Source organism: Pseudopipra pipra, chromosome 8 (assembly GCF_036250125.1).
Source record: "Pseudopipra pipra isolate bDixPip1 chromosome 8, bDixPip1.hap1, whole genome shotgun sequence".
NCBI lineage: Eukaryota > Metazoa > Chordata > Aves > Passeriformes > Pipridae > Pseudopipra > Pseudopipra pipra.
Genome location: NC_087556.1, coordinates 9,713,351 through 9,727,300, shown reverse-complemented (window position 1 = coordinate 9,727,300; position 13,950 = coordinate 9,713,351). Strand labels below are relative to the sequence as shown.

Genomic DNA, 13,950 nt, shown 5'->3' with positions numbered 1-13,950 from the left:
AATCCAGACTTACCAAAGAACTTTTTTCTGTACACACATGAACAAGGTTTTCATGTATGAAACCAACCAAATAAATCTAGTCTCTCAAAGGTGTTTGTAGTTTTTTTGTTTGAATGTTATACATAACTACCAATGCAGTCAATATAGATTGAGTTAAGCCAGCTCATTCATTATGTCCAGCATTTCACACAATATACCAGTGGGAGGAGATAAACATTATTCTGATCAGATACATTTATTTTAATCTTCAAAGCACAACCCTTTTTCTTCTTCATCATCATCATCAGTAGAATCTGCATAGGACTCAATGGTGTTGTATATGAAAGAGTACAGCTTGACATCTGGTCCTGAAGTGGAACAGTTTCTGCATTCTTCATTGTAGTATCTCAGCAACAGCCTATAAATGTCCCCTTAAAAAAAAAAAAAAAAACCAAAAAAGAAATAATTAAAAAACATGTAAGAACATGCCATATGAGCCATATGAGCCCATGCACACAGATATAGTGGCTAGGAATGTCTCTCTAAATGAGCAGTGGTAGAGGAGCCATGCAATGGGAATGTGACTGCTTCAGGTTGTTCAGAACATAGGATGGGCTCCCTCAACTTCCTGCACCAGCTACCCCAACACTGGGCTTGCATACCCATTACTTACAAATGCATTGCCAATTACACTGTAAGACAAATCTGTACCAGGAATGTGTAAGCAGATTTTCCCCTTTTTAAAGCATTACTGAGTTATATTAAAAGCTTTTGCAAACCTTCTACCTACGACATATATCTGTGTTTTCCAGATTCTACAGCTTAACTCCCAAGTGAATCAGAAAGAATTCCAGAAGTTTTCTAACAGATTACACTGTTGACCCTGAATCAGAAGAGTTCCCCATTCTGGAAACAGGTACAAATAAACCAAGACCTATGTGCTTGTGTTCAGGACTTGATGATGATAATTCCATTGGAAAATTTCTACTTATAGAGATGGTTAAGTCTCTTTGCTGCAAGGAAAGATTTTTTTATGCTCACCAATAGTTTGGCCCTTCTCACAGAGAAAAGTATGCATGCTGTAAATATCCCGCATCAGCTCCACATCTCCAAAGGTAAAATAAACAATATCACGTCCAGCCTCAGCAGCTGCCAATATCTGTATTAAGGCTGAAACAACAAAAGAGATTATACACATAAATACAGGATCAAATCATTTGCTGAAGGGAAAAACACAGCCTAATTTTACACCAAAGAATCACAGCACCCATCTCCAGGTGAACACTGCAAAGCAATCTGAACAACGGGTAGTTAAGAATACTGGGCACTGCAGCTCAGATGCTGAAGTATTCTGCTAGAGCTGCTAGTGACAACCTACTTTGCTAGTGACAACCTACTTTGCAGATAAACAATGTGCTTGAAATTCAGAGGAGTTTCTTCTGGTCTGTGCCTGCCCCCAAGCAGGACACAGCCACTAATTAGCCACTAAATGCCTGTGGCAGCACAAGGCAACAGAGCCCCATCTCACATCCTGGTTTGAGCTGCTTGCATCGAGCCACAGACAGTGGGGTACAAACCATTTCCATGCTCTGCCACCTGTCAGAAGGAATGGAGCCAACCCTAGGTAAGCTATGCAAAGCAGGAGCTGACCCAACTTTTAGCTTCCCAGAGGAGATCTGTGGTTCTGCAGCCTCTTACTGTGCAATTTAAGGTGCCCACCACACCCATAACAGAGACAAGCAGCATGGAATACCATGGCTCAGGCTGACCTGTAGGAGGCGAGTGCTGATGCCAGGAATGCAATTCATGTTATTTAACCTCCAGCTTTCTGTCACACTCACTAGACCAAGCTGCATTCCAAGTTCTGTCAATGTCTAACATTACAATATAGACAAGACTGTTCTTCTATATGGAGAAGAAAGAAAATGCTTCCTATTTTGGAAACAGGTTTCTGAAGATTCATCTTGAGAAGTGATGTGGGGTATTGAGCAACAGTCCAGCTGAGCCAAGCTAATGACCCACTGCACCTGGAGAAAGTGGCTCTGGTCCACTTCTCACCCACCTCCTGACTTTTCTGCAGCTCTCAGGTACTCAAACATCTCATTGTCCCAATTCCATTTACCAAACTGGCAGAAAATTGTAGGAGTTGTTTTCTGCTAGAACAGCAGTTGAATTGGCTGAGTGAAAGGTCTGCCAAGAGCCAGAGCTGAGGCAAGGGAGGGCCCCAGACCACAGAGCCAAGAACGAGAAAGAGGAGAAGAAGAACAAGGACCCTCTCAGGTAGCACCAAACTTAAAAGAGCACAGGTCTTTCACCAACCAGTCCTGCGAGGCTGGAGTGTCACAGGGGCAAGTGATCAGTCACACCTTCCTTCCAGGGAATGTTACAACAGTCCAAATAATGGACCCCAGCAACTATTTAATCTATTGCAGCTTGTCTTACTTCAGAGCCTACTGGTACAGTTCTGATATTAATTCTTTCCTTTTCTACCCAGTAAGTAGAGTTAATTAAAATGTGATTAATATTGTCTTTGTAAAGATTAATGTTAAATAAAACAGCATACATACTGCATTGCCACCTGCTAGTGGAAGCTAAATAGAAAGCTGTTCATAGCTAAAGAATCTTTCGCATTTTTAAACAGAGACCTAGTAAAATATTGCATTCTTTAATCAAAAAAACCCTCTTGTAAACCCATTGCTAAAATTATAAATTACATGATTCACATGTGAAATTAATCTCAATCTGGGAATGATATTTTAATTAAACTACTGAACCAGCTGTGGATTTAGTAAAGCTTCAGTAGTTCAGCTTTTAAAGAGTCCAATTAACTGGCTTGCATAGGGGAACAGAACTTAATGAATACTATTTTTCATTCCAAACAAACAATGCAGTTTCACTTTACAGAAGATATTAAAAATATCCTCCTGTTGATTTTGAATTGCTGTAAATCTTATGAAACTAGGACCAAAGTTTCTGTCAGGAATCAGACTTCTCAGTCTTCTGGACATTAATGACATACAACACCATGTGACATTTCCATGCTACTGATGCAGACAGAAGCACCACGGGAAGAGCAGTAGAGCTGAACTCCCCCTGCAGGCACACCGATGCCATGCTGGGCCAACACCCGGCACTCGCTGCCCAGGAGGCACAGCCAGGACCTCAGAAATACCCCGGCAGCACCTCAGCAGCATTTCCATGAGGCCACAGGCCTGCTTTCCTCTCCTCCCACTAATCCTACAGGGGCCTTTTTAAAGCATCCTTCCTAGTGAACTTCATAAGTAAGAACACCAAGTCAGCTAAGGAGCACTTTCTCACAACCGACAGAAGTTAAATTTAGGTATTTATGAGATGCCTCATCAGATCGCTTCCTTTGCATTTTCAATAAAACAACTCTTTTCCAGTGTTTAGACAGTTGCACAGAGCTCCAGCAGCTACTAATTGTTAAATTATCCTCTGGTTTCAAAAGCAAGACAAGATCTTCCAACTTCTCCTGATTATATAAACCTATTTTTTTCAGTATTGAAAGTCTTGAGTTTATACTGAAATTCTGCAGAAATTTCCCTAACTTAGTTGGAATCTGGCTTGTTTACATACCAGGTCTTTTTTATCAAGTCAGGTTATTTTTTTCCTCCCTTAAGAAGACTTAAGATTTTGCATCATTTGTGACCTTGAGTGAAACCATATTTTATACACAATCGTGTTCCTTTAACTTGCAACTCAAAAAGATCATGACGAAATATCATAGTGCATTATGGCACTTATCCAATTATATCCAATTGCATCAAATATTTTGGGGGTTCTGAAGGCTCTGTTACAGGTCCAGATATTAATTCTTAAAGGACAAGGGTGGATATTCGAGAATATAGGTCAAAAAGTAAGATTTTAAACTCTGAAAACTATTTTGTCATTCCAATACACTATCAAGCCACTGTAGACAACAAAAGCTATTTACTTGGACTCAGTGATGCAGTGAGCAACCCCTATTCTAAAAGACACATCTAGTGTTGAAAAAATAATGAGTTAAATAATGAGCCATAGTTTTATCAGAAAGCCATACATTAAAAAAATATACATGGGATATGAAAGTCTAGACCCAAGACAAAGACCTTATGCAAATTAAAGTGTTTATTAAACCTCCCTAACACAAACGAAATATGCTCAGATCCTGCAGTGAATACTGCTCCTGGTATTGACAATCTGCACTTGGCAGCCCATTTTATCTAATGGACATCAAAAAACAACTGTCAGGAAATCAATGAGCATTGAGAAAAAAATAGATGCTCAATGAATAAAACACATTAAGAAAGAAAGCTAATGAAGCTAGGAGCCTGATGGTTGTTTGTCTCAATGTAGCTACTTAAAGCCATTCAGAAAAGAAAATTTTAAATACTCTCCAAATGTCTGGAAACAAGAAAAATGTAAATTTCTACTTAGGACTTATATATGAGTCAGGGTATCAATTTACATGTCAGGATCCATCAGTTCTTGACTTGATGGAAAAGGTCTTAAATGAATGTAGGCATGTGATATCTGCTGCATTATAAATACTCTAATTAAATATAAAAGAACATGAGAAAGTGAGTGATATAACAGGCAAGTCAGGAAAGAAAGAAGCATGTCTAAGTGACTGGAAACCTCTCTGGCATACAGCAATATATTAAGGAGCAAAACTAAACATGAAGCATTGCCAGCAAATATGTGATGCCTTGCAAATTACCAGGTACCTTAAACAGCTCTGCAGAGATATGAATTTCAGACATAATCTAAAAAGTCTGCTCCAGAAAGGCCAACTGATTCATATGACTGACAGCTGCAATGAACATGTTCTTTTGAGAACTAAAACTGTGTATCCATGCTTTTGAAGGTTTCAGTGCTACAGGTCCCTCTAAACCTGGCATCTTACCATCACGTACTTACCTCACACTTTAAACTGAAAACAGCACATAAAAGCAGTGTGTTTTTTTATTGTTTAGGGCAAATTACTCATGGCCTAAAGATCAAAGCTAATGAACCAGTTCTATGGATATTTTAACTACTATTCCAATTCTCGGCTAAAATGTATTAATTGGAATAAAACCAAAAAATGTACTTGAACGAAAAATATGGCCAAGGATCAAAATCTAAGTTATCTGATTCATTTGGACATAAGGAAATTTCTGCAATTTACCTTTTAATCGGGAGTCCCCTCCAAAGGCACCACATCCCCAGTTTCCTGTGGCTATTGCAGAGAGATGTTGAGGTGGAACATTGGGTCGAGAGAAGCCACAGTAGGCCTGCATGCAGACAAGAGGCAGAAGATGAATTTCATAGGCAGTCTGGTGCAACACTTTCAAACAGTAAGATGACAACAATAATCAGTATTGTCTTCTAGCGATGCCAAATTCAAACTACTTCAATATACTATTAGTCTTCCTTTAAATTTAAGATCAGTAACAAAAACATTTAAGGCAAGAAGAATTTTGCCTTATTTGGATCCAAGTTAAAAATTAAGATACAAGTGCTGAGTTCCAGGGATTTCACCACAGCTATAGGAACCTTATCAGGATACCCAGAGCAGAGAATAACTAACAGTAGATGGTAGCATGTTTGTTGATTACATAATAGCTGAACTGCTGTATCCAGTATCACCAAAATTCCTCAGAACTCAAAATAAAATACAAAATGACATCTTCCAGTACAGGTCTAATGAAACAAATGAGGGTAGGAGAAGAAAGTGTGATATTCACTAATAAACCTTGAGTAAAGGCAGGTGCTTCCATGTACAGAAGAAAAGATAAATCTCTTTGGGAAGTTTTTCAACAGTACAAAAATGTATTGAGTTGGTACAATTGTCTAATATAGACTGAAGTACCCACAGTTTCACTCCAATCTGATCTAAGCTGCAAATTCAGACTTCTGTTATAATTCAGTTAAATTCAGCAGGGTGCCCTGATTCAGAGTTTACATAAGGAGCACTTACACATCATCAGGTGCATGCAGCTCTTTCAAGTCAGAGCCATTAGTGTGATTAATGTCCAAAGCAAGTGTGCACCAAACTTGTGGCCCAAGCAAGCCAGTACACTGGCTGTGGGGACAATAATGCTTCAAATTCTATCCTCCCAGCTGGGAAATGGATTGATGTTGCAACAGGATGCCATTTTCTTTTCAGCTTTTACTTAATAGGCATGTATTTCTCAAGTTACCAGGACATGGAGAACAAAACCTGTCTCGTCAGACACAATAAGTCATCAGCAAATACTTGGGAGGACTTCAGCAGCAATGAAGAAAAATATCTAAGTAAGTGCTCCCATATGATTTTTCATAGCAAACAAAGGACAAAGAAAACTCATCACTTTTTTTTTAGAGACAATGCATCAATATTTTAGATAAGTTTCACCTAGGAATGCAGGAATATGAAAGGTTTCTGTGCAGCTTTAAAGGAGTTACTTCCATATCAGAAACAGAAAAGCTGTTACTTTTGAACTACATAAAAGAATCTGATTTTAAGTTGTAACAACTTCTAAATAATATGAGAGAACATACACTTGAAGTTGTGTGATGCTTACAATTAGTTTGTTTTCATATAAAACTATTACATATAATTCTCACACTCAGCACCGTTTGAAATATGTTCTGCATACCATAATTCTTAGGGAAGCATTTCTTGTCAAATATGAAGCTGCAGCTTTTTTTTAATTGAGGACTATAAAAATAGTCTTAATGACATTTATGAGTGGGATTGCCAGTCCAGTTATAAGTCAGTTGTTCCCCAGGATTTGGAAAGTGAAATTTTAACTGGAGAAATCATTGCTAGCGAGAGTCTTTACCAGGCAATCATTTCAAGGGGTAGCAAGGACAGAACAGTGACATGTCTTACACACAGATCTGCAAACCTTCATGCTGAAATCAGATACAGTGATTTATTTTTTTCTTACTCTGAACAGCTGGCTTCAGACACATTAATCTTGTTTTCTGGGTATGGGTTAAACCAAAAACAAGGGTCAGCCTCAGACATCTTACTTTTGAGAAAACTAACTGGGAATGAACATCTGGTTCTTTAAGACAAACGATCTTAGAGAAATCATACACGGTTATAAGAAGATACATGTTTTAAGAAGAATCATTTGAGGTTGTTCTCAATAATTTCATAGTGTCCAACAAAATAACAGACAAACAAAAGAACTTCTGGATCCTGAGCTCTGTTTACTAACACTTGTATTTCAAAGCCTGTCTGCATATACTGGGGTATATGGGTCCTGATTTATTATAGAAATGCAGTTGCAGCTTATTCCATCAACTTGCTTTTACCCACAGAAAATTCTTAAGGTTAATATTAAATGAAATGGAAAACCCCACCACAGTACATGAAAAAATATTTGAATAATTAAAATACTGAAGAAACTCCAATAAGCTTGATCAAATCTTTACTGTAATAAGCAGAGAATTAACTCAGGCTTAAAATTTTCTTTAAATACCAAATTAGTCCTCATAAAACAACATCAGCCAAACCAATACACTTTATACAAGTTGCAGTGATCTACCATAATTTATTTTAAAAATCCAAACTCACTCAATAAAACTAAAAATTGTAGGCAGATCATAAATTCGCTGGTGTAGGTAATTTGAATTTTGTTCTAAGATATCACTGAAATTTACAAAATGTACTTAACTGTCTTTTTCAGGGCTAATTTCATTATCAACCACGAAAAAACAAGCTGATAAATGTTACTTTAGTCAAGATGCTAAGGTTTTACAACTAAATTAAATTAGTCCTTCAGCACTGTACATCATCTTGAAGGGGTGTATTCCTCTTCTGGCTGAGAATCTGGGCAGCCTACTCCTATGTTTGAATTTGTTTAAAATACATCCTATGTTATTCTACACTCTGCTATACTACAGGAAGCAGGAGGCTTTAACACCTGCAGCACAGAGCCCTTATATTCAGCACCCAAGCTAAAGCAGGTGCTGCATCTCTAAATGTAGAAGGACACTAAGGAGACTTCATCATTAGCACATTCTGAACCCAAACATAAGCACACTAATACAGCATAACTGAATTACCATTCTTGTACTCAACTGCTCAGTAAAAACAGCACTGCCATTGCTGTAACAGGCCTTTCACCACCTGTGCCTCACACCAGCCATGCAAGGCCCTCATTCCAGCCCAGTAGCATTTGTACCAGCTTAGAAGAATTTGCTATGTGAACTGGAGACTGATTCCAGATACAGCATGTTAGGAGATAAAATCTGTGTGTGAGATAACAGCAGAAAACATGGGCACAGGTTGAAAGCTAATATCTCTTAACTATAAACAGCTCTCTGATAGCAATTACTAGTCACTGAAAAAGTACAACCCCAAAACCTGGGAAAAGACTGCTTTAACTTTAATTAAAGGGCAGCAGTGAAACAAGAAAACCAAATAACAGGAAAATCTCAGCCATGCAAATGTTAAAGCACCTGCAATGGCTAGGGAAAGTAACCCAATGTTCCCAAACATTATGCAGCACAAAGTCCAGGGCAGAGACCAAGGGCTGGGAACCATCTCAAATATCTTCTTTAAGGACAAAATCCCAAAATAGGCAGAGGACAGGAAAAAACATGCCCACCACAGTTACAGCTTCCCTTGTCAAAGAGCTCTTCAGCCTGGCAACTTTGGTGTCTGAGACTATCAAGGACCATAGACACTGCAAAGTGCAGTTCTGTATACACACAGATAACTCAGGGAAAGGTCAAGGACTGACAACTTTGAATACACACCGATAATGGTTAATAATTATTAGTAGGAAGTGTGCTGGTCTCAAATGTAAGTCTAGAAGTTTTGTTTAAAGGATTAAAACTGATTTGTCAGTCTTCTGAACACTGTGTGCTCTAACTGGCATGTATATACACATATCCAGCTGCAACCACCCTTACAGCTATTGTGAAAATAAAGAATGGGGATTTATGAGCAGCTGGATCTGAACTCAAGAAGTCATCAACATATGAAAAGATAAACTCAGGTAATATGTCGATACCCCAGGAGCAGAGAAGAAAGGTGCAAGAAAAGGAAGTGGCACCACATCTATGAACTGTCACCATGTTAAAACATGAGGCACCTCCTTCTCCACCTTGACTGCACAGCTGAGTAGGATGCAACAGAGCAAAGCACAGGAAAAGAACTTAATACCATAATTTTGAATCATAGAATGATTTCAGTTGGAAGGAACCTTGAAGATCATCTAGTTCTAACCCCCAAGCCATGGGAAGGGATGACATTCACTACATCAGGTTGTTCAGGGCCCCATCCTAGCTGGCCTTGAACACTCCCAGGGATGGGGCATCCACAGCTTCCAACCTGTTCTAGTGCTTCCCCACTCTCACAATAAAGAATTTCTTCCCAATATCTACTCTAAACCTGCCCTCTTTCAGTTTAAAACCTTGTTCTGTATAAAAGGTCCCTCTCTCTCCTTTTTTAAGCCCCCTTTAGGTACTGGAAGGATGAAATAAGCCTCTCTCTGAAGCCTTCTCTTCTCCATGCTGAAGAACCCCAACTCTCAGCCTGTCATTTAGAAGCAGGACAGGGAAGAGTAAACAAAACATATATGCAAGTTTCATTTATATTTTTGAAAGTATTTTATACCTTTGAATGGTGTATCAAAGGACAAGAGTTATTTTTCACCATCTTGTGTTTAACATTGGATAGCAAAACCCTGAAGTTCACCTTTTTTTTATACGAGACACAAATAAGCAAGAACTTCTTTAGCTCAAGACAATAATACAAAACTATTTGAAAAGGTACAATAAACATTAGACTGCAGGCTGATTTAAGAAGTTACTGGCCTTGTTGAGCTCTCTTCTAATTTTCTCCGGACCAAACTGATCAAGGAAACGTCTGAAGTGAAATGCATCTATAGCAACAATTTCAGTGTGGCGGCGCTGCCATTCATCCCTAGAATTGGAGGGGGAAGAAAAGTAGATGGCATTAGTTGTTTAATATTGGCCATATAACCAGAACTCAAAATGAGTAGTTCTCTGCAAAGCTTCTCTGTTACAAGCAGTTAAAAAGGTGAACTCGTAACAGGCAATGCAGTGCTCTCTCTCTGGGGGTTGGAAAGGAAAGCAGCATCAGAAGTGAGACAGGTTGCACCATAAATTTGGGCATAAACGTGAAACAAACCCAATTACACAGCACTATTTATTAAGTACACCAGAACACTGCAAGGTCAGTGTCTCTCTGTCTTCCTCTAACATTTAAATGAGTATATTGTGTATGTTTCTCTACCAAATGAATAATATTTTGTATACACTATAACAACATTGTCAGAGAAATAAATTCAAGAGCTCAGAGCTTTCTACTCAGATTCATGATATTAAATCTTATTTTGCCACACATGAACTGCACTGTTGCACCTGAGGTATTATTGTCAAACTTCTTGTGACATTACAATCCACAGTATCTTAACAAAAATGTGGATTAAATACATACAACTATAAAAGATGTTGGTCTAAGAACCAACATAGGGTCAGGTACCACTTGTTAGCATTAACATCTTATTATTAATATAACTTTCTTAACTTGTTTGCTCTACTGAAGAGAGCAGCATCAAGCAGTCAAATACTCTATCAAGGCAAATGCTAGGAAATACTTAAGAGCACCAAGGTATTAAATTTGTAACATTTATTTGTTCCTTCACTTAAACTTTACCTTGGGGTCTTATCTTCATGGCTTCTTGCCCAGCGATAAGTTTCTGCATAGCCTGTATACTCACTGTACTGCTCAGTACCTGAAACAAAGGATTTTCCATATTACTTATAAAATATGCACATATTTTTCTCACTTGGCGAAACTCTGATAGGAATCACTGCTTCACCCAATGAACATGCAGCTCCCAGAAGCAATGGAAAATAGAGAACAAGATCTTGTGAAGCTCCTTTTCCACAGGTGAGGAGTAGCATCCACCACAGAACATGACAAGCGCAGATCTATGTCTGCTGCCCAGCATAATAGCAACAAGACAGTTTTCAACTTCACCACTCCCTAGTTCAATAGCTTCCCAATACACTGCCTGTCATCTTTGAAGTTTTACCAGCTAATATCTGGTTAACAAGAACTGTGATGGCATCTTGCCTTTCTTTTTTTTGTTTTTGAGGTTACTTACTACCTGTAAACACAATGGTAACAGTCACTCTGCCATTAAAAATGTGGCAGCCCCACTTCAATACAGTTGAGCAAACATCTGGGCTGACAGTTTAGGAAATATGAGAAGAAAAATATAAAGAAATTCAAATGTATTTGGTGAGCTATATGTTTACACATTTTATTATTCTAACAAGTTTTATTTCTCTAACAAAATGAAATCCATACAGCTGAAGAAAACTCTGATGGTCAGAAATCAAACAGATTTCCAGTATGCCAGTGTTACCCAAGTTGTTGCCCTACAGGCTTTTGAGGGTAACTTTACACAAGCATAAGTGGGACTGTTAAAGCTTTGTAGTCTCATTGCCCAATACATCTCTTCCCTTTTGTTTTACATTGGTTCAGCATCATTTCTGCACTATGGTTCCTGGCAGGAATTGTCAGATTTCACAGCAATTAATGGCACTGAATGGACTAAAGGCCACTGCTCTCAGCTGCAGTGGTCAGCACCACAAGCCACTTCTGTAAAACCACAAGGACCCAAGAAAACATGGTCTGGAACACACTTGGCTGCTCTTGAAAAGGTCCAACAGTGTATCTTGTCAAGCATGAAGGGCTGTAAGAAAGCAGCTTATTAAGGCCACCAGTAATTTCAGCTACTGTGCTCTGCTATACCAACTCCTTTTGAATGGTTTATCCCAAGACCAAGAAGGAGCACATCTTAACTGAGAACAAGGATCATAACCTTTCTAAAAGGCTGCCTTTCACCTCATTTTGTAGAGCTTCAGGACCTTGCTTCAAAACCTGGGGACTGCACAAACACCTAAAAGAAATACTCCTGAAGTAATGCCACAGAAAAATCACAACTTTTCCCCCAGTTCTGAGCTCACACCAGCTGAATTTGGAAGTAGGGACTGAAAAAGATAACTTGTTTGGAGAATTTCAGTTCTAACAGGTATAGTGTGGCAAAAGTTATAAACAGTACGAGTAAGAAGAGAACTGTTGAGCAACCCCTTAATTAGTGACACCAGCTATGCCTATAAAAAGAACAGGAAAAAAATAGATTTTAGAAAGAAGTGCAAGCAGACAGCACAAAACATCTGATTATTAAGACAAGACTAGTGCCTAACTATTGTGCAGATCAGCAATACCCAAATGTTTAAATTTAATCTAGTTTTCCAATCTCTAAATAAAAATACAATTAAAGTTGAACAATCAAAACCATAAAACTATTAACTTTAAACCTCACTGACAAGTGAATTTGAATGTTGGCCTTCAGTAGTCTCAAGCACAGGAAACAAGCTGTTAAAAACTGTTTAAAATTATGCATATCCTTCAAGACATTTTCCCCATTTATCCTTATTAATTTTAACTGCCAAGGCTTATCAGCGCTTCTTTAACTCATCTGCCCTATTATCCACTCATTATTTATTTAGATTTGTCTAGATGATTAATCATACTGAGGGCACACAAACCCCACTCAAGGCTATTTTGAGAAGTTGCTAAGCAAAATGAGTGGGATGGTAAAAGATTCCTCACCAAGAGTTCACTTCCTGATACCAAACCATCTCAAAACTGTGGATGACAGAGTATGAGCATGTATTCACACACATCCGTGCCCTCATACAAAGGACAACCACAAGTAGCTTCAATATTCAGAAATCAGCTTTCTAATTGAATTGCAGGCAGTCAACCTTCAGCAAGACTCTTCCTGACATACATAAAATTCGGTTTTACTGATATGCTTGGAAAAAGTGTCCGAGCATACAGCAAGAAAAGACAGACAAGGGAAGAACGTGACTTTTCTGAGAGCTCTCTTCAGAGGACAATCTAACAAAACTTCCAACTTCAAGAAGGAAGCACTTCCTTTGGTGTCTAACGTGTGGAAAGAAAACACTAGGTTATCAAGATATTGTACCAGGATAGACTAAATGATAGTTAAAGTATTAAGCTGGCTTTTTCAATGTTCATTGTTTTCATTAATTTTTATGGAATTGCAGTGTCTGATGACAAAAGCACCAGGAAACAAACAAACAAGCAAACACACACACATTTATAAAAAAATCAATAGCAGAGAAACTCAAAGAAATCACACAAACTCTAAAGCCATGTTCCAGAAACCCAAAGTTAATGAAAATCAATGACTTTTCATAAGTGAAGCTCTGGAAATTTGTAAGGCAAAAATGATTATTCAACTGGCAGCACTTTTGCCTCTGAACTACTGGGATATAAACTTTTGTTTCTGGGAGAACAGAAGCAGTATGGGATAAGCTGGATAAGCTAATGTTTCTGTTGAATCTTTTTTCTTCCTATTAAAAAAAATAAAGGGGTAAAAAAAGGCAAACCACAAATAATGCACAATAGCAGAGTTCCATCAGAACTTTAAAAAAAAGCTACAAAACCTAAAAAAGCCTACCTAAAGTCAAAAGAATCTATGTACAAGTACCATTCAAAAACCTATACTTTGTGAAACTGGTAAAAGTTACAGCATTAGACATCAACCTAGAAAGATTTACAACTACTACTAACAATAAATAGACCTTTCTCAGACTCCACAGTCCAGCTTTATATTTGCATATGACTTGTATAGTATTATAGTGTTTCCAGGGATTGGGAAAAACTCCCCTATAGTGTTCCTCTAGTATTTCTTATGAGCTAGAGATTTTACCTCTGGAGAGGCAGTTCTACTAGCACTGAATAAAAAGCAGATGTGAAAATTGCAAGAGTACAGTTTTGTAGTCACCAACATAAAGGTACATTAATGTCAAAAGTGAGGGGAAGGTCCTTCTCTCCCTTTCAGTCAGTTCTTCCAATCCTTATCTTGCACCACCTTAAGTCTTCTGGCTCTCCTGACACTGGCATGATCAGCCTGC

General features: G+C 38.2%; 1 protein-coding gene across 2 annotated transcripts in view; it reads right to left on the bottom strand.

The window, feature by feature from the left end:
* Window positions 1-216: 216 nt before the first annotated feature.
* The window catches only part of PARG (poly(ADP-ribose) glycohydrolase), a 60,390-nt gene continuing 46,656 nt past the window's right edge, over window positions 217-13,950 (bottom strand). For both annotated transcript variants that reach the window (XM_064662470.1, XM_064662468.1), the window contains exons 14-18: window positions 10,646-10,724; window positions 9,781-9,889; window positions 5,150-5,255; window positions 1,021-1,149; window positions 217-410 (exon numbers count right to left, since the gene is read on the bottom strand). In XM_064662470.1, the coding sequence (XP_064518540.1) occupies window positions 241-410; window positions 1,021-1,149; window positions 5,150-5,255; window positions 9,781-9,889; window positions 10,646-10,724 (593 nt within the window). In that variant the 3' untranslated portion in view covers window positions 217-240. The remainder of the gene's footprint in view (window positions 411-1,020; window positions 1,150-5,149; window positions 5,256-9,780; window positions 9,890-10,645; window positions 10,725-13,950) is intronic.